Source organism: Urocitellus parryii, chromosome 8 (genome assembly GCF_045843805.1).
Source record: "Urocitellus parryii isolate mUroPar1 chromosome 8, mUroPar1.hap1, whole genome shotgun sequence".
Taxonomy (NCBI): domain Eukaryota; kingdom Metazoa; phylum Chordata; class Mammalia; order Rodentia; family Sciuridae; genus Urocitellus; species Urocitellus parryii.
This window is the reverse complement of record NC_135538.1, coordinates 12,569,592-12,591,747: the sequence shown is the minus strand read 5'-3', so window position 1 is coordinate 12,591,747 and position 22,156 is coordinate 12,569,592. Positions and strand designations below refer to the sequence as shown.

The following is a 22,156-nucleotide window of genomic DNA, read 5'->3' as shown; positions in this document are numbered from 1 at the left end:
ATCAACATTCTCTTTAGTGGACCTGGGTTTTGTAACCAGTTCTTGTGCCCCTTTCTCACTAAGACAAAATCGAAGGCAAAAAGAGCTTTCACTCTAGGAGACATTGGAGAGAGAGTTGGGGGTAAAAGCAACATGTTTCCTCAACAAAGTTTATTTGTTTCTTATTTCTTTTTCAGGAAAAAAAAAAAGATTACTCTTGTTTCAGAAAAGTCTATAAGGTTGGAAATTTAAGACTCACCATTTCCCTTTTTTCAAATGTGAGGGATTGATGCATTAAGAATATCAAAAAGAGGGGAAATGGAAGAACATTGAGGCTTGGGGTGTGAGGGCTGTCAGGGTTGCGTGGGACAGTGTCTTTCCTGTCTGATTACAGAGAGAGAAGATGGTGCTGGAAAATGGAGTGATGTCAGCCCCCTTTCTTATGCTTTAGTGCTGCCAAGAAACTCTGTGTCTCTCCCCAGCCTGTCTCCCCAACTGTTGCCCTCCTGCATTCTGCCACCGCCCCCCTTAGATGTTAGAAGTGCTTGCAGAGCAGAGTGCCCAGGGAAGAGCTGGACTCCCTGAATTGCTTTGCGCAAAATCCACCCCTCTCCTCTCCCTCCTCTCCAGACTCCGCATCCCCCACAGCCCTCCCTCCCCGCGCCTGTCGCTGTGGGGTTGGGGACGTGCCTCTGTGTACTACTAAAGTGGGAGGGGGCAGCAAGCGGAAGATCATGTCAGATGCAGCTTCCCCCTTCTGCCTGACGCTCCCCTCTGGTTCCGCCAGAGTTGGTCCCTGTAAGAAATAGCCGGAGCTGTGGCAGCGGCGAGAGAAAGCGGCTGAGGCGCGTGGAACCCGAAAAGTCCGGGAGCTCCGGGTTACCTCGCGTCCTGGTCCCCGGCAGGCCGTCAGCACCATGGACAGCAGCGCCGTCTCCGCGAACGCCAGCAACTGCAGCGATCCCTTCCCGCGATCCAGTTGCCCCTCAGCTCCGAGCACCAGTTCCTGGGTCAACTTGTCCCACTTTGATGGCAACCTGTCCGACCCCTGCGGTCCGAACCGCACCGAGCTGGGCGGGAGCGGCGGCCAGTGCCCTCCGTCCGGCAGTCCTTCCATGATCACGGCCATCACCATCATGGCCCTCTACTCCATCGTGTGTGTGGTGGGGCTCTTCGGAAACTTCCTGGTCATGTACGTGATCGTCAGGTAAGGAAGGCTCCGAGCGCAGACTGAAAAAGGCACACTGGAGCCATAAGGCGGGAGGGTGAGAGAGGGGAGTTAACAGGGGCACCGGTGGACAGAGGGATGCTGTCTGTGGATCCAAAACTATTTTCCTATTTTTCCCTCCCTTGGATCAAGAAAGAGTCCAAAATCCCCAAAGCAGAGAAGTTCCTTTGAGCAGTTAAAGGTCTAAATGTGGGGTGGGGGTGCTCTTTGGTAAAGCCCTCTTATACTGAGACAAGGGGGCTCTTGGTACAGTGTCCTATGTATGGTCTGCCCTTCTGCGTGAGTATGGCTAAATAAAGTTGGTGAATAATGGGGGTGGAATTCTGAGGAGTTTTTCCCTAATTGAGTTGCACCCTAATAGAGATGCACCTTGCCAACTTTCCTCCACTGGCTACTTTAGGATGTACTACAGCCCCACCCCTTCTCCCCAGTCATAGAATCCTTCATGTCCTTCTCTCTGCATCCTGAGGCCACACTGGGGAGAGGGACTTTCCCTGGCATGTCTTTTTGGTAGGTGGTTGTGCTTTGTTGTAGCAAACATGACAGTTGTGTTGCCTAGATGAGTTTGCAGTTGCTAGCTGCAGGTCTATTAGAGGAATGATAAATTGCATCTGGAACACATAAGATGGTTCAGAAGAACTGCAGGACAAAACTATTTTTTAATGTCTCCACAAGTTGAAGTGACTAAAAGCAGCAGAAATCAGCATTACAGACTATTATTAGAAAGTTGTACAAGGTGCTTTGGGGAATAAAAAGAAACAAAGTGTATTTATCTAATAAAATTATTTCAAAGGAGTTAGTGGTCCATGTTATTTGCCCAGATGTTCCATGTGTGTTTGGCAAAGTGTGTACAATCTCAGTATTGGGACTCTCAATACTTGGATTGATGTTGATTGTGTTGACATTTGATGTGTCTATTCAATTCTATATGTGAATGTAAAATACTAACACATTCACTTTTGTTAAAGTAGGTAAAATTTTAACACTTCAAAATGGCTCCAGATTTGAGTTTTTCCTTCCACTTTGGGTTATATGTACATTGTGAACATGGCATTGTCATATTTAGTTACAATATTTGCTTCATCTATTCAGCAAATATTGCAGATTTAGATGGGGCTCTTGAATCATTTATCAGTCTCCCCATTATGCTTTTATCCCCAAGGTGCTGTAAATTGCATGCAATTGAGTCTTTCTACTTTCTTTCTACGTCTGATTTCTTTAATTAATGATTGTTAAAGAGTAAAGCGAATATTCCTGATCTTTTGATGGGAAATAAGATCAGTAGTGTCTCTGAGAAAAGAGCACCATCTATTGAAAGGAAAGCTAATAACAGAGAGAAAAATACAAAAAAAAAAGGAAAAGAAAATTCTTTTCAAAGAATTTAGCTTTGAAAACATTTAGCTTCTGTAATTCAAAACAACCACTCATATCAGAGACTAAAACAATTTTTATTCTGCAGTTATGACAATAAAAAGCATAATTAAAGGCCTGTCTTACAAAAGAAAAATGTGTTTTTTTTCATTTTTCCTGAAAAAAAGACCTTTGTAGAATCATAAGCTAACAGAAATAGAAGGGATGAGAGATCATCTATGATAGATGAGTAATCTGAGGCACAGTATAAATTATTTGTCCAAGAACAGATGTTTCATTAGTTCAATGTCGCTAAATGTCTCTTAGATAACATAATTTTCTTATTTAATTATGGTAGCAAATCATGATTTGAGTTAATTCAACAATTAGGTTGACACAGTAAGTTTAGTCTGCAGTAATAATGTGGGAATAACAAATAACCCTCAAATGTATATATGCAATCCTGAATAACAAAAGTATGAGAAAGAAATTTCTAAAGCATCGAAAAATCATGCCTTTTGAAATACAATCTTTTATTTCTGTTATTACTTCTTGGCATTTTCCTTCATCATTTTCCTCCCCTTCAGTTTTTGTTTTGCTGTAAAGAGAGAGCCGATAGAGCAGCAATCAGCTGAGAAGTAAGCAGTTTGGTCCCATCCCAGTGTCTAAGAGGTTGCTGGTTGAGTGAGTTTGCTTTAAAGGCATTAGCTGTCACCTATTGTTCACTGGGAGAGACATGGTGACATTGCATCCTCCTGGGAACATGATATTATGCTTTACTCTCTGTACTGAGAGTTCTGACAAAATGCAGTACTATTTGAAGGATCAACCCAAACACCCACCTGTGGCAGGCTGGGTGTTTAATTCTGAGGTCAGATAACCCTCTGGGAATTTGACAGTGAAACAGCAAAATGGGCAGTTCAGGGACAGATGAAGGGATGGACAAAGCAGCTGAGGACTGGAGGTCTTCGTCCAGTTAGCTGAGGATATTCTACTCATAGTATCTAGGCCACAGAGTTTTAACTACAAAATGATCAGCTCAGGGATATTATGAGCCCTGCTAAAGGATGGAAATATTTCTCTCTTTTGAAGTATTAAGGAGAAGTGCTCATTTTTTTGACTCCCTAACATTTAACAAATAATATTGGTTGATTAAGTACAGTTTTCAGACCAAATTTAGGTAGTATTTATAAGAATAACTTGGTATATGGAATGAATCATGAGACTAAGATGACTATGGAAACAGGTACTGCAGGTACTACAAATGTGGTCAGGCCTCTGTGTTCTGGGTCTCCTAACAACATCACCATCACCACCATCACCACCATCCCACCTCCATCAACAGTATTATTAAATGCTTCGAAAACTTAAATGGACTTTTACATAGTGCTGTTCTAAGTAATGTAAGAGAGGGAAAGGCATAGTGTCCTATGATCTAAAGACTTAAAATCCAGATGTTAAATGAAAGAAGTACTACAAGTATCCATCCCCTGAAAGTATATTGGGGTTTAAAGAGAAAAAAAAAAAAAGAAAAAAAGCTTGCAGGATAATATTATTTAAAAATGGCACAAAGATTTGGGAAAATGTAAAGATGAAAATACTGTGAAAAGTAGCATTTGTTTTAAATGGGATGACATTACTGACAAGAATCTTAATAAAAAATATCAAAATAATACACAAAGTTATAGCCAATAGAGATGTTTTACTTACTGAAGATATTATATGAACTATTGAATTAACCATAATTATAAAAACTAATAGAATTCCAGATGGGTTAGTGAGATTTTCTTTTCAAAGAGACTTAGCAAAGTACCTTTGAAATTGTTGTGCGCAGACATCTGTAGATAATGGAGGACTAGAAAGTTTTAGATTCCTATGGACTATGGAAACTATTCTTTTTGTAAAATTTCAACAAGGCATGACAAAATGAGCTGGGGGTACAGTGAATAGAAAATCCTAGGTTTGGAGAGGGGGGAAAGGATTATCAAATGATATTGCCTTATCTTTCAGATTGATTCTTAACTTGATTAAATTCTCAATATGAACAGACATATTTAAATGAAAATACCATTTAAAGCTATGAAAAAATATCATTGCTATTTTCCTTTCCTAAAATGTATTTCTAATTTCAAAAAAAAATCTTATGATTTTATTATTCATCCATGTACTAAATATTTGGCTCAGGTTTAAATTACCAAAGTATCAGTCACAACTTTTTAGAACAAAAGCATAATATTTTAGACTTAATTCATATCAAAACAGCCAAGAACATAGGAATAATAATATTTCATTTGATTTAAGGATGTATGTGCACACATGCATGTACATGTATATTTGAGTTAATTTAAATGTATGTCACTGAATATGTTCACTAGTGAATTTCATAAAATAAAAAGATGATTGCGTATTTAAAAATTCAAATATTGATGATATTCTCTTTCACTTTGCAGACCACAAAAATATCTTAATTAGAAGATGGATTATAAAATGAATTTTAAAAAACTCCTAAATAAAATTCTAATTTTGACATAATGGTTAATATCAAAATATGCCAACTTAATTGCATATCTTTCATTCATCAATGGAAAGCTTCTGATATCTATTACACTTTTAACTTTGCTATTTTCCATGGAGGATATTAATTCTGTAGGGAACACCTCACCCTCTTCCTGGGAGTCTCCTGAATACATTGAGTTGCTTTTATTTTCCTGAGTTGGAAACTAACTTTGTCATTTGCATAATTAAGTTTTCTAAATTCTTCTTGCTCTCTCAATTATTTTCTTCCTTAAAAAAACTACCTTATATTTTTGAAATGTTTTGAACATAAAACAGTGTTTAATTATATAATGATTTCTCCTGTACTGAAAATTATATATTAACTTAGTATGCCCAAGGCTCTGAGTTCAATCCCAGTACCAAATATTAGATATATTTTAATAATTTAGGTATAAATTGTATGTATAGTGTTATGATTATATAAATTAATATTACTAATTATATTACATATATATTATTACACAAACTATCAACTATATTAAATTTATATATATATATATATATATATATAGAGAGAGAGAGAGAGAGAGAGAGAAAGACAGAGAGAGAGAGAGCAGTTGAAATCTTTGCTTTCATTACCCTCCCTCCCATGAGACTGACACTATTGTGAACTTGGTGGTAATTGTTTATATGCATATTTGTATTATATGTCTGTTTTTCACAAATTATCTTTTTTATACATTCTTATAACTTTATAATTGGTAGTGTAGTGAACACCAAAGTTACTAAACATAATTTTAGTATTTACCCCAAGTAGTTCTAGTTTGATCAAGTTAATGATAGAAGCTGGATATCAAACAGAACAAATATAAAAACCAATGAGCAAACATTCTTGGTTACCAATTCTCCTGAAAACGTTCAACTGACCTAAGAAAAATTGGTTTACAAAGTTCCATTTAATTTGATCTGGTGAAGCCCACTAACTCTCTCTGCATCAATTTAAGATGCAAAATTCAGAATACAACTAATACATGAAAGCAAACATTTAAATGTTCTCCCATGAGTTAAAAAGAGAAGGGGCAGAAGGAGGAAGAGTGTGTGCCATGCCCTCCCCACCCTAGGACTATGCTCTTAGGCATACATGCAGCCCTAACCTGAGGCCTCTGTTTACAGGTCTTCTTGTTGAGCAGCCATGATGAGGCTCTTGCCGGGTACCTCCAAGGAAATATGGTCAGAGTTCTTGCACATGAATCACTGTGTGAGAGGTTCTAATAAAGGGAGAGATCATTCTGTTCTAGGTGGGTTTCTATCCAGACATGAAAAATGTCAATAATGTCAAGTACTGTTCTTTTTTTTTTTAATTCAATTAATGAATCACTCATTAGTTGTACCTAAGTAGGGGTCTGAGTCTGCTGCTCCAACAGAACACCATAAACTGCTAGGATAATCTTCACCAACAAATGTCACACCTGGTGTAGGTCCACCCTGGGTTCACAGGCAGCTATGTTCTTACTGTGACCGCAAATGGGAAATGTGGCCAGAGAGCCCCCTGGGGCTTCTTTTATAAAAGCACTTATTATTCATTAGCTCTCTATCTCCATGACCTAATCACCTCCCAAAGGAGACACCTCTCAGTACCATCAGATTGGAGATTAGTTTCCAAGACCTGTATTTTGTGGAGATATAATTGATCTTAAAGTGATCCAAATACAACCTTTCAAAAATACTATTAGTATTAGTATAATTTGAAGTAATGTCTGAATAAATTAAATTAAACTGATCCACTCATTGTCTTCTTTTTTTTTGTATTTAATCTCTCTTATACTCTTTTTAACTTTTTCCTCCTGTTTACTCACATTATTTCTCTACTTTTTTTCGTATCAAAATTTTTCTTATTTTTCAAGTTCCAGCTATAATCTATTCCTTTTGCAGATTCCCCATAGAACTCATAGGACCAACTTTCCTGTAGCGAAACCAAAAATATCTACTACTATTGTGAAAAAAATCTTTTCATTTTCTCTAAACTTCCAAAATGTCACTCGATAGTCCTTGAAGACTTGAACTACATATATATTCTCATGTTAGCTAAGACATTCAACAAAATTGACCCACATGATGATGCACCTCTAAAATACAATGTAATTCAAAGTTTTTCGAAATTCAAATTTACCTCAGAGGAATCTGATGTAAATGCTAATTCAGATAGTTCTCCCAATTCATTGTTTTGTTCATACCTATTTAGTTTTTTCTCACTTGTCATGAAAAACAATTCATATTGTGGGTTGACATCACAAATCAGAAACTCGAATACAGACGTATAAATCCATCTGTGCACTTGTATATAACTCCATAAACTTTGAATAAGGAATTGATTGTTTATTTTTATAATGGAAACACAGAAAGTAAAAGTTGCAACTTTTGAGCCAACTATTCAATCCTTGAATCTGTTTCATGTGTGTTTCTGTTTAAAGATCCTTTTTGAATGTGGGTTGTTGATTTGATAATACTGAACTCAGAGTCAATAGTATGCGCCTGAATTTCTATTTGAACAAAGCTTATTTCACAGACATAGTTTCTCTTCAACGTGTATTAAGAACACTAGACAGCACTATAACAGCATGCTCGGGGTTATTATAAACAGTGAAATCACGGACAAAAACACTACAATGCAACAAACCTTGCAAAACCTAGATTGCAGAAAGGACACTTGTTCCCAGTGTGAGGCGGAACTAGAAGACACAGCATGGCCCTGCTGACTACACCTGGGACCTTGAACATAGAGCAGTTTAAATTTTGCACTGCCTTCACATGTCCACATAAGCCCTTGAATAAATGAAAAAGCCCACAAGTATTTTTTGGAATTCCAAATCATTTTAGTCAAGTCTCAAATACAGAATCCTCATATGATATGATTTGAATATATATACAACAACTTTCAAGGAAATGTAGGCAACTCTTGGTATCCATGACACTTTGGTCCCAAGACCCCTGTGGAGACCCATGTGCATCCTCCCATATACTTTAAATCATCTTTAGATTAATTATAATATCCATAATGAAGTATAAATGCTATGTGAATATAGTTGTGTTTTATTGTTCAGGCAATAACAACAACAAAAAATTCTGTACATGCTCCATATGGACACAACTTTTTTCCAAATACTTTTGATCTTCAGTTGGTTAATTGCATGGATTTGGAACCACCAGACACGGAAAACTGATTGTACTTTTTTAACACAACTGAAGAAGAAAATCAGAAAGTTATTCTTCACATTAAATGTGGCAGCAAATTGATGACTTGGGCAAGTTTTATGTTTTTAATACCATTTATTATAATCAGAAGAAATATCTTGAAAACCAAATCCTTTCTCCAATGATTCACTCATCAGTTTACCATCAGACACTTGGGCACACCACAAATTTTAAACAGGCATGGCACATTGTAATAAAATTGGAAATTTTATTTCCATATTGAAATAAAATTCTCAAGATTAAGTTGATTCCCTTATATTTCTAATAAAAATATAAATAATAGAAGTTTAGTTAAAATTTGGATATGTCATATAAGTATGTGATTATCTGGATTATTTTTTATAATTAAGGATTCTGTTCAGTGACCAGAATTCTAAGGCTTTTATTTTCAGCAAAGCTCTAAAACACAGAAAGGAAAATTTTACCTAATAAAGAGTAACTATCCTATTGCTACACAATCACAATTACTTGATGCTCATATTTAGAAAATTTTAGAGCGATTTTTAAAATCCTTATTCTAGTTTTTATAGTATACCAACAAGGGCTCTGTCTACAATTTAATGACCCCTCAGGTCTGCTGATTAGCCTCCTTCCCAAGAATGCACGAATAACTAGGGATTCAATCTGGACCATTAAAATCTATTTTATGTAGAAAATACTGTCATTAGCTAAAGCAAAGTTTGAATTTAAATGACTTCAGGATTAGAATCTCACCTCATTTTACTCCATTTTGAAGTACCTATGACTCACACACATTGGATGAAGAGTGATCACCTTGCTCAATATTTTCTATAAAAGTCCAGAAAGTCAATATTTTAGGTTCTTGCAGCCGGATGGTCTCCGTCATAGTAACTAAGTCCTGCCTGTCAATCAGAAGCAGACACGGGCAATACATAATGAATGGGCACAAGTGCATTCCAGTAAAACTTCGTATGGACACTGAAATTTTAATTTCTGCATAATTTTCAAATATTTTGAAATATTTTACCTTTGATTATCTCCAACCATTTAAAAATGCAGAACCCTTCTTAGCTGGTAGGTCACAGAAAGAAGCAGTGGGTTAGATTTGAACCACAACCTCTTATTTGCCAAACACAAGTATAGAGGATCCAAAACAAAACTTATGTTCTTGCATGGTCATGGAATAAAAACATAGTATTTTCTTTGGCAATTTTGATTACATGTTGTCTAATGGATAAAGATAAAGAATTTTGTTAAAATGACCTTTCAACAACTTCCAGTATTTTTCAACTTCAGAAAATAAAATACACATATGATGCTAATACAAGCCAACAGTTATCATAGATTGCCTGACACAGAATATTGATTTTCTGGAAATTGATATTAAAGTTGAGGTCTAATAGCAATGACACAGGATTCTTCCTACGTTTTTCCATGACCCTATCTCTAATCCCTAGTTTTTTATTTGGCCCAGATTACTAGCCATGTTCATTATTACCCATAGCCAGGGATTAAGAAACAAGTGCTTAGGAAAGAGCATTTCTGAAGAATTTCTCTGTATAGAATATGCTTTGTGCTTATCTCAACTCAGTGCAATTTTCTAGGCTTTCTCACAATATTTTCCATCTTCAATCATTTGGAAGTTTTCACACAAAAAAAAAAAAATTGAAACATCTGCAAACTCTATTTTTTACTTTTTATTTTTTATTTTTTTTTGTGGTGCTAGGGATTGAACCCAGGGCTTTGTGCATAAGAGGCAAGCACTCTGCCAACTGAGCTATATCCCCAGCCCATCTGCAAATTCTTATTAACTTTTTCACATATACAAAATCTGTCCTCGAGGCCACCTATGACTGCCCACCAGCCATGCTGCACCCACCACATGCACCCACCACAAAGTGAGTGGCAGTTTCTTCTCACTCAATCTCTCTTTATGCCATTTCAAACACAAGGGCTCATTGCTTGGGAGATTTTTTTTTCTTTCTTTCTTTTTGACTTACATAACTAACTTGTTCGTATTTTAAACATTTATTTTCTGCAGTTGTCAAAAGATGCCTTGAAAACTATTATTTTCCTATATTTCAGAATTCAGACTGTCCAGATGGATAAAAACAAGCTCGAGGGTTAGCCCAAGTGCTCTGAGGATGTGTGTGATCTTTTGGCTTTCTGTTCATGGTTTTGTTTAATGTCTTCACAAAAACTCACTGAAATCTCCTTCCTGCCTGGCTCCACATCTTTAATCCAACCCCCATCCATCCCTGTCTAAATGACTCCTCTTTTGATCAATGGTGCTCAGAGAAAACAGTCTGGCATGTGCAGAAATTCTTTAGATTATCCAGATGGCCATCAGGAAGAAGTTTGCAAGGAAAACCAAGTTGAAGGAGAGTTTTAACTGGCTGACATATCATCCACCGAAAAATTCTATCATTCCTAGAATCTCTTAAGTGAGAATCAGATCCAAATTCTAGCAAGGAAACCAGTCTTTATAAAATGAATGATAAACTTTGATATTCCTACCTACTGGAGTATCAGAGTTATTGTGTAAATGTTTAAAGATGCTTCGACACAGAAGGAGGGACTTCCTGGATATGCTGGAGCAGTGGCTGGTCTCTCTCCTGCTTGTACACTATCATGACCTTGGAAACTTAAAAATAAGGCAAGTCGGCCTCAGCTAATTGATCAGAATCTCTGGAAATAGCTCCTGGGCATAGGTAGGTATAAAATTTTCCCAGTGATTCTAACATGCAACCAATATCCAGAAGCACAGGGTAGGCTTGACCCTATCCATTTTATTGATGAAGAAAAAAATGAGCCCCTGTGAAGGAGATTCAAAAGACATGATGATATATTTTATTGCTCTAAACTTTAAGAAGTTGTTTATAGAACAAGTAGGAAATTGCCTTTCAGAAAAGCCCATGGTCAAGATGTTTTAGACATATTCCTGAATTTGACTCACCAGCTGCCTTCAGAGGAGACACTGTGGAGAGGATAGGGCAGGAAACCCGGAATGAAAAGAGACGTTTGCATCTCTGCCCATTACTAGTTAGTTATAATAGTCAGTGCACACAAACTACCCCATTAGTTAACCCTCACTAAAGGAATAATAGCAATGTTCAATCTCACAGGGATTTAGGTCCAAATTAGACAAGCTATGTAAAAACGGGTGGTAACTTGGAAGTGCCGTAGATAGGTGAAGAGTTTTGACTTGGCTCCCAGGTTCTCTTCTCCACTGCACTCAAACATCAGTCACCATATTAATGCACCCAGGACTTTTGCTTTTCCTTAGATCAGGATTATTATTCATTATATTTAATTGTGATTTATTTTTTAGAATCACAGTTTCTACAGTGAAAAATAACAGCACTGTATGTTTGGGGGTGGAGGGGATGGGGTGTGCAGGGGCGGCCCATTGTTTGGTTGTCATTTGGCATTCCCATCAATGCTCTCCAAATGTGCAGGGCCACTCCAAAACCAATCCGTTGGTGGCCACAATGATGTGAAGAAATTCTAAGGATGAATAAATGCAATTTATTTGATCCCCTAGTGATAAGTCTTCTTACATTTTCTAATAAATTCAGAAGGAAAGAGATGCAAACCTTTTTTTTTTTTAGACAAAACAGCTATTTTTGTTGCTTAAATCTTTCACTTTCAAATGGGTGTTGCAGTCAAACTCCTATTTACCCAGCAATGTTGTTTCATTGATTCAGAAAAAGCCATTTATAACAACAGTCTTCTCTGAACTCTGGCTTTGGAAATTTAGGTATTTAAGATTCCACCCCACAACTCATCATCCTGACCTATGGTGAGTCTGATTCTCTAATCAAAGTAAAGTTGGTCAAAAGATGGAACTCACCATGAAAGATGATGAGTGACAACCCTCCGAGTCTACATGTCTGTCTCTTCCTAACACCTTCATAATGGATTTTTCCAGGACTTGCAAAACAATGTCTGCCAACTTCCAAAATCACAGCAATAAACTCTGTGAATAAAACAAGTGCAGAGTGTCAGGGAGAAAAAACACCCCCGAGGCTTCCAGTGCCCTCTGAGAACTAAATCTCTTCCAAGTACAGAAGCTGTGGGGAACAGGAGATCAATAGAAGGGAGGCCTTCTTTGATTCTAAACACTTTCCCACTGAAACACTGGGTTCAGGGCCAGTGAGAGGTTGAGCTTTTTGTGGGGGAGGATGAAATGTTAATTGAAAAATGTTGCCAGCAATACAGCCCAAACATGACTGTGCTGCCAAGAAGAACAAGGGAAATTATTATCAACAGACAGTATAATTTTATACTTACTCCGCCCCCATCAGCTCTGGAAAGAAAACCACATGTGTTGAATAAAATTAAACATGAGCTTGCTTCTTACAATGTTGGTTATCTAAGTCCACTAAAATCAGTGGTCCCGTTCAAAACAGGCAGCACTAATTGAGATCTTCGGAAAAGTCTTTTCCTTCTGATAACAAAAAGAAGCTTAATTAATTTCTTTGTAAAATAAACAAAGCCAATATCTCAGGACTAGAGATACTGCTTAAAATTTCATACAACTTTAAATTTTTCATTATATTGAGTAATTTGATTCTCGTTAAATTTTTGTGAGTATAGTCAGGGAAGAAATTGTTAACCAGACTAATGCTAAAGAAGATTGAACACATTTGCTACATTTGATGGGCACTTTCTTATGTGTTCCATATACAGAGGTAAGCAGAATAGACATGGGCCTTCCTCCTCCAAATGTTCAGTCTAGTGGAGAAGATGGTTAAGTCATGTAACCAGCTAATAGATGCCAGAGATAGGACTACATCCTTGCTAGAACATTAGGTTCTTCCAACCACAGTATCATAAAAACCCTATTCTCAAGATGGTTAATAGCTCAAGATGGTTGTAGTTCATCTTCCTCCATTACCAAGCTCATTAATGGGATCACTCCTCTATCAAGTCTTTATCGGAGTTCCAAAATTTTGTTAAAGATTTTATTTAGATATCAGAGACCAGACAGGAAAAATTATTGTAAAGGGCCTTGGTTAATTTTCATAGAAAAATTAAAGAGAGTATATCAACCATAATTTATAAGTATTCTTCGCAAATCGAAATTGTAAACATTTTACAAATAAGTGTATTTCAATAGAATAATAGAGAGTACTGCATACATGGAACTCATAAGAAACAAATCTCCAAATTTAATCTTTTGGGACATTCATTAATTAGCACATCACTCTGTTGTAACAATGGTCAGCCTACTTTTGAATACCCTGCCCCGTGAACACAGGCAGAAGAAAAGATCCATCTGGAAGACAGACTTGAAAATTCTGCTTTTTAAATTATTTTATCTGTTTTGTGAAACTTAAGATATAAATATTAAAGGAAAAAAATCAATGCCATCTTTTAAAAAGGGATTCCTGTTTGTAACAAAGGAGAAAGAGCCTGCACATAAATAAATGCATCATATTTTGAGGAGACACTGTCAATGTCACAAAGAATAATGTATACACACAAACCACACAAATGATCATCCCACAAAAGAGTATTATTCTCTCAGCAACTTAGGAACTCCAAATAATAGCACATAAATGAATACATACCATTGTTTTAAGTATCTTTTAAATATATTCTACCTTTATTCTTACTTTATACTTGATAGGCCATATCAAAAATTATTCTAACTCTAGTACCATGATAAAAATGTGCTTTGGTGTAACTGCCATGTTTAATTCACACAGTGGTTTGAAGTTTATATTCAAAGCAAATTGTGTTGGTTAGCATTCTAGTTGAAATAGATGAAGTCATGGAATTTAACAAATCAAAATAATTTCTGAAAGATAAATGGGCAAGAAGTCCTTTGAAAACAGCTGTGGTTTCAGAACAATTACAGATCAGGTTGTGTTAACTATCTTTAACACACATGAATAACATTTGTTGACAATAATATAAAACCAAAACAAAAGTAACATTCAGTAAATATAGTTATGGGCCTTTACTCTGAAGGCAAATAAACATGAGCCAAATCAAATACGTGGTTCCTAAAAATCTGTCTTGGAGAATGTGTCTGCATTATTAAATGAAAAACCCATGATAAACATCATCATCATGGCTATCATCATCATCACCATATCGTTGCCATCATTAGTTTTGGGGAGTGACTACATGCCAGACTCCACACTAACAATTCTTAAATACACTACCATTTTAAAATTCTTCATCCTAATAACAATGATTTAATGAAAGTGCTAATATTTCCCAACTATTATAGGTGGTAAAAATAGGACTCAGGCAATTTAAGTAGTAAGCCCATATGTGTCTAGCTAATGAATGATGGAACTAATATTCAAATCAAGGTCAATATGACAGTAAAACTTGGGTTATTCAAAACTGCATGTTTGAGTGTATCACAGTCATTCCAATTTTATATATAAAAACAATGCAGTAATAAATAATGAAATAAATCAAAGAAAGACCATTTGAATATAGAAAGGGAAGCTGGGGAGGGAGACAGGGAAGGAAAAAGAAAGTGCTAGAATTTGAAATGAAGAAAACAATGTTATATGCATTTATGAATGTCAAAATGAATCCCACTATGACGTATAGCTCCAACACAATAATAAAAATTATAGCAATAAGAGAAAAAAAAGTTTAAAATCTATTGCATCAAGGAAAAATTTTCAAGCCAATTATTGAGAATTCATTTGAAGAGCTGACAGGTATATTATTTACAGCTTCTCTATCTTACTCCCTAACAGGCAATCTGTTATGACTTTTTTCTTTATTGATAGACTGCTTCACAGAAATGAGAAAGGAGGAAATAGGAAATCTGTCTTCTCACAAGTCTAAATCTAGAGTTTTTTCTTCATATTAGGCAATGACATTTTTAATTGACCCTTTGTCTTGAGCTAACTAGATCTAGGCTTCTAATTGAGTCTGCCTTTCTGCCTGGAAAAATGGAAGCCATTAATTATTTGTGCAGCTTCTAATTACAAAAGCTCAGTGCGATCCAAAGATACTCTCCTACTCGTAACTATCCCAAACAGCATCATTTCTTGTGCTGTGACAGAGGATGCTAATAATTCATGTCAATAAACTGGTCAGAAGGCAGCCACCATGCAGGGCTGGGTGCTGAGGACTGAAGATGTAGTCAGGCTCTCTGAATCCACTGTTCAGCCAAGCACTCTGACATTTTCATTTTTCCTTTTACATCAGTGATGCATTTCTAGATTTTTTGGAAATAGAAAATTTCCACTTTGGAGAATGTAAACACCTTGAGGACAGACACTGTGTTTTTGCATTTCCACTCTCTAAGTACCCAATAGAGTAATAAATGCTCAAGGGACAGAAGGCAGCTGAACTGATCTGGTATTGAACTAAGTATAATGTTGCATTTATTTAAGCCCTTATATCTCACAGTTCTGTTTTTGGACTATGAAAATATTACTGATCCTCCAGAGCTTATAGCTGAAAGAAACTGGGAATTCTCAAAAGAAAAATTCTTACAAAAGGATTAGCCACCCATTTGGGAACAAAGGTAAATTCTTGTGCTAATTTTCCACATTCACACTGAGAGGAGAAAATGAACCCATAAAGTATCTGCCATTTTCTCCCCTACTTCATGGTCCCAATGAGTACCAATGGAAGAGGCCTCTGAAGAGATAATAGTGATTGACAAAAACTGAATCTTCAGAAATCATGAAGAATCAGTCTGAAAGAAAGGGAAAATTCACTCAAGGATTTTTCTAAAGCATCCACCCGATTAAATTTGAAGAAAGATTTTCTATTCCATGCTCTTGTCTTTGTGGTGAGCAAAACACCAGATGGACAGGCTGGGGGGCGAGTCGGCTGGAATTATTTCCAAGAGAAAGTAACAGGGCATGTCTGTGCCACTCCAGAGCATAAACAGACATCAAAAGCACTTGAAATCTTCCTTTCTCACTCCTGCCTCTTAACCATCACTGTTTTCTCGCTTCTCAAATGGTGGGTGGAGTCACTTGGGAAACGCATGAAAACATAACCTTTCAAATCCCAGGCTCATCCTTCCCACAGACTATTCCAGTTCATTCCACATTTCCATGGCTGAGAGGCAGATTGGAGAAAATGTGGTATCTGGGGATATTTTCATTAAATGGGACTTTGCTTTATTGCATCAGTATGATAGACTGAAAACTGACAAATATTGAGGAAAGAGTGCTTGGTTGTGAATTTTTCCCCCTGGGGAAAAAAAAAATAGTGGATTTATGCCTCACCAGGAGAAGGAGGATGGGAGTGATGTGCATTAAAGAGGGATAATAGAAAAGGGATTCTTCCCTAGGAAATGGGAAGAGAGAAGTGGCAAAATAATGTGTGACTACAGAATTCAGATTCATAGATATATCACACAGGAGACTACACTAGGTGATGAAGGAACTTTCTAGCTTCTACTGTTCACCAACCATTTCACAAACGTCTAAACGTGCGAAATTTAAAACAAGAAAAGAAAGCCTTCCTTCACAGAGCAGAAAAGGTACTGACAGGAAAGTGTACTAAAATTTCATAATCAGAGAAATGGGTATTAAAATGTGTGCATTCAAATATATTTAACAGAGGTTTAGTTTGTTTCTCATAAATGAACAATGAAAAGCTAATCAGAGAAACTAGATTTACATTTGTTTCTGGAAAACAACAATAAATGGGCTTATTTGGAGTTGATCTTGGCTTCCTGCCATCCTACAAAGTTGGCATACTGGGTCAGACATATGACCCCAAGAAGCAAACAGAGTATCTCTGGGCCTTCTCCATGTAATGAAAATAAATTTTAATAATTGCAAAATTTCTGCCACCTAAATGTAGTTTAGCTACTCTGCTCAGCCTTTGCTTATCTCCCCCCAAACTTGGAATAATATCTAATAAACAAGTTACAAATAACTTGGTTCTGATCTTTCAACAAACTGCTCACAGGCAGCAGAACCTATCTCACTTGAGAGCTAGTGTCCACCAAAAATGAAAGTAAGAAGGATATTTAGATAAATATCCTGACTCAGTGTAGGCACTAAGAAGATTTCATGGGAAACAAAAGTAATTATAACAAATGTTTACCTTATGAAAATTAAAAGCATGCCCATAATATTTAAGATGATTTGTTGTGTACATAAAGTGCAGTAAAAATTTTATCTTTCACTAGAAGTTGTGGAGTTTATAACTTCAGTCACAAAACCCAGATATTAAGTATACCAAGATGTTCTCAGAGTTTGTTCATGTTATAGGGATTTATATTTCAGTTTTACATAGTTCAGTATTTTTAAAAATTTTCAAAAATGAACGTGCAATGATATAATGAGGAAAAGAACACAATTAGTTACATTAAAATAAATAAAAGGGGAATTTCAAAAATAGTAGTTGATACTAAAAGGACATAAAATATTGCACTGGATAGCTTTTCTAGAAAATATAAATCAAGGTCATGTTTGAAGTTTTCCCATTAAAAACAGAGTCCCATACTTTAATTTGTGACTAAAAACTTTGTTAGTGCCAAATGAGTTCATTCCAACTTGGAAAACAGCTCTATATTGATTTAATAACCCTTATTGCACCATCAGACTAAAATTTCAGTCTTTAAAAACTAATGGGACTTATTTGCATTGCTAAATTACTAGTTTATACATGAATTATATTTTGTCCTAACAAATGCTATTGAATTCACCACAGGGGAAGGAAAATATCTTCCAAAAAATGTCTCTGTTTAAAAGTACTTAGAAAAAGATCTCAATTAAGTTGTTTCAGTTTCCTAGAAAAATCTCAGATCAGCAGGAGAGTTCAGTTATAAAGGATTGTATAATTCTTGGATGAAAAACAGTCCTCATCAATACACAATTATGAATAAATCAAGATCTGCAGGGACTAATTGAATTACTTTTATTTTTCTTTTGACTGGACCTGAAAGATTTCAGAAAGCTCCTGTTGAAAGCATTCATGCAATGCCAAAATATTTATGTATCAACAGGTACCATGGCACACACACACACACATACACACAAAAAAGGATAAGAAGGTAATTCTCAACCATTTTTGCAAAGGGAATTTGAAATTAAGTCATCCTGGATCTTAATTAAAACTCTCTTGAAAAACTTAGCAGCAATGAGAACATTTTTATTTCAATTTCACCCCCTTGCTCATCTATCCTGATACATAATTATTATCGTGTGTTATTATTAAATACTGCACATGGCTGTAGCTTAAGGACACACAGCACACACACACACACACACACATGCACGTGCCTGTGCACAAATTAAACATCTTGATTACCCATATATTTTGCTCGCATAGCAACAAACACCATCTATTTTAACGTGCAATGTTAAACATTCTTGTTTTTGAAAATTGTTCTAAGCTTCAGTTATTTTCTTTTTAAAATAGAAATTATAATCAGTTGTCTTAGCTACTGCTAGGGTTTGAGAACATAAATTTGTGCAAATGTACAGATAGAAGTTTGTATACTTTACTGTATTTTAAAAAACTGTCTATCATAGAGCTCATGTCTCACACAGTACATATGTTGCAGCAATTTCAATATAGTAGTAAAGAGCAAAGCCTGGTGACAGATATGCATTTAAATTTTGTCTTTACTATTGCTTCTTTTCTTTTCACACAAACACCTCTGTTATTGGAGCAAAATATACACAATGTAACATTTGCCATTGTGAACATTTTTAACACAGTATCTATTGGCCTTAAGTGCATTCATTATCACCAGTGCCCCCATCAACACCACCACAAATAGAACTCACTGCATCTTCCAAAATGAAAGCTCTATTCCCTCAAGCAGTAATTCCCATTCTTCTCACGGTCCCTTGCAATCACCATTTTACTTTCTGCAGATTTGATTTTGACTAGCCTGTGTACCTCATGGAAGTGGGATCATTCCATCTTTATTTTTCAGTCATAAGTTTATTTCTTTTTAGCATAATGTCCTCGAGATTCATCTTCACTGGGGTATATGTCAGAATTCCCCTTCTTTTAAAGGCTGAATGATGTCCTACTATATGTCCATTCCACATTTTACTCATCTACTCATCCAGTTCGGACTAGTGATTTCTATGAGCCAGCCGTTGTGAATAATGCTGCCACAAACATGGGTGTGTGTATATTCCATGTATATATTCCTTTCAATTTCTTTGGACCTACACCCGGAACTGCAATAAATGGATCTTATGACAATTCTGTTTTTAATTTTTTAAGGAACTTTTCCACAACAGTATTTTTCACGACCACCAATAGTGCAGAGGAACTTCACATTCTCAACATTCACAGCAACGATTGATTTTTTTCTGTTTAACAGTTATGTGACAGTGTTTTAATGTTGACTTAATTTCCATTTGCCTAATGTCGGGTGGTATTGATGCTTATTGGTCATTCTCATTCTTCTTTGGAGGAACATCTATTCAAATCCTTTGTTCATTTTTAAATAGTGTTTTGTGTCACTGAGTTTTAGGAGATTTTTTAACATGCTCTGGATATTAAGTCATTATCAAATAAATGGTTTGCAAGCACTTTCTCCATTCTTTAAGACTTATTTTCACTACTTTGAAATTTCCTTGGAAGCACAAAACCATTAACTTTTAAAAGTTCACTTCTTGTCTATTTTTGCTTCTGTTGCCAATACTTTTGGTGTCACCTCCAAGGATTCTTTGTCAGTTCCAATGCCCTGAAGGTTTGCCCTATGAATTCTTCTAAGAGTTCTATCATTTAGATCTAATAGCTAGAGCTCTAATCAACTTTGAGTTAATTTCTACAGAACATGTTAAGTAAGGATTCCGCTTCAGTACACATATGTGAATATCTAGTTTTCCCAGTACCAGTTGTTGACTGTCATTTTCCTCATTGAATAATAGTGGAACCCTTGTTGAAAATCACAAGGACACACAAGGACTTATTTTCTTCCTTTCTTTTTAAAATTTTTTATTCATTCTATTTATTTGTACATGAGAGCAGAATGCATTTCAATTCATCGTACACAAATGAAGAGCATATTTCAATTCTCTGGTTGTACACAATGTGGAGACGCACCATTTGTGCAATCATTCATGTACCTAGGATAGTGATATCCATCTCATTTTACCATCTTTCCTATCCTCATAACCCCTCCCACCTGCCCCTTTGCCCAATCCAAATTTCCTCCATTCTTCCCATGCCCGCCCCATCATAGATCAATATCCACTAATCAGAGAAAACATTTGGCCTTTGGTTTTTTGGGATTGGCTTACTTCACTTAGTATAATATTCTCCAACTCCAACCATTTACCTGCAAATGCCATAATTTTATTCTCTTTTAATGCTGAGTAATATTCCATTGCGTTTTTATACCACAATTTCTTTATCCATTCATCTATTGATGGGCATCTATATTAGTTCCACAGTTTAGCTATTGTGAATTCAGTTGCTATAAACATTGGTGTGGCTGTGTCACTAATAGTATGGTGATTTTAAATCCTTTAGATATAGACTAAGGAGTGGGAAAGCTGGGTAAAATGGTGATTCCATTCTAAGTTTTCTGAGGAATCTCTACACTGCTTTCCAAAATGGCTGCATCAATTTGCAGTACTACAAGCAATGTATGAGTGTATTCCCCACATCCTCTTCAACAATTCTTGTTGCTTATATTCATGATAACTGCCATTCTGACTAGGGTGAAATAAAATCTTAGAATAGTTTTAATTTGCATTTCTCTAATTACTAAAGATATTGAATACTTTTCATATATTTGTTGATTGCTTATATAATTCTTCTGAGAAGTGTCTGTTCATTTCCTTAGCCCATTTATGGATTGGGTTGTTTGTTTTTTTGGTATTAAGATTTTTGTGTTCTTTATATATCCTGGAGATTAGTGCTCTATCTGATGTATTTGTGGTAAAAATTTGTTCCCATACTGTAGGCTCTCTCTTCACCTCAGTGATTGTCTCTTTTGCTGAGAAGAGGCATTCGAGTTTGAATCCATTCCATTTATTGATTCTTGATTTTATTTCTTGTGCTTTGGGGTTCTTGTTATGGAAGTCAGGGCCTAATCTGACATGATGAAGATTTGGGCCTACTTTTTCTTCTATTAGATTCAGGATCTGTCGTCTAATTCCTAGGTCCTTGATACACTTTGAGTTGAGTTTGTGCATAGTGAGAGATACAGGTTTAATTTCATTTTTCTACATATGGACTTCCAGTTTTCCCAGCACCATTTGTTGAAGAGGCTATCCTTTCTTCAATGTATGTTTTTGGCACCTTTGTCTAGTATGAGATAACTGAATTTATGTGGGTTGGTCTCTGTGTCCTCTATTCTGTACCACTGGTCTATTTTGGTGCTAATACCATGCTGTTTTTATTACTATTTCTCTGTAATATAGTTTAAGTTCTGGTATTATGATGCCTCCTGCTTCACTTTTCTTGCTAAGGATTGGTTTGGCTATTCTATATCTCTTTTTTTCCAAATGAATTTCATGATCACATTTTCGAGTTCTATGAAGAATGGATGGAGTTGAGATTAGGAATTGCATTAAATCTGTATAACAGTTTTGGTAGTATGGCCACTTTGACAAAAGTAACTGCCTATCCAAGAGCATGGGAGATCTTTCCATCTTCTAAGGTCTTCTTCAATTTCCTTTTTTGGTAGTCTGTAGTTTTCATTGTATAGGTCTTTCTCTTCTTTTGTTAGATTGATTCCCAAGTATTTTATATTTTTTGTGTTTTTTTAATTTTTTATTAATTTTTATATATGACAGTGGAATGTGTTACTATTTATATTACACATATAGAGCACAATTTTTCATATCTCTGGTTGTATACAAAGTATATTTACACCAATTCGTGTCTTCATACATGTACTTTGGATAATGATGTCCATCACATTTCACCATCATTTCTAACCCCCGCCCCCTTCCTTTCCCT

At 35.9% G+C, this 22,156-nt stretch overlaps 1 protein-coding gene across 1 annotated transcript in view; it reads left to right on the top strand.

Annotated features, from left to right (window-relative positions):
- The first annotated feature begins 767 nt into the window (after nt 1-767).
- The window catches only part of Oprm1 (opioid receptor mu 1), a 156,735-nt gene continuing 135,346 nt past the window's right edge, over nt 768-22,156 (top strand). Inside the window, exon 1 of the mRNA XM_077801758.1 lies at nt 768-1,186. Within this exon, the coding sequence (XP_077657884.1) occupies nt 897-1,186 (290 nt within the window). The 5' untranslated portion in view covers nt 768-896. The remainder of the gene's footprint in view (nt 1,187-22,156) is intronic.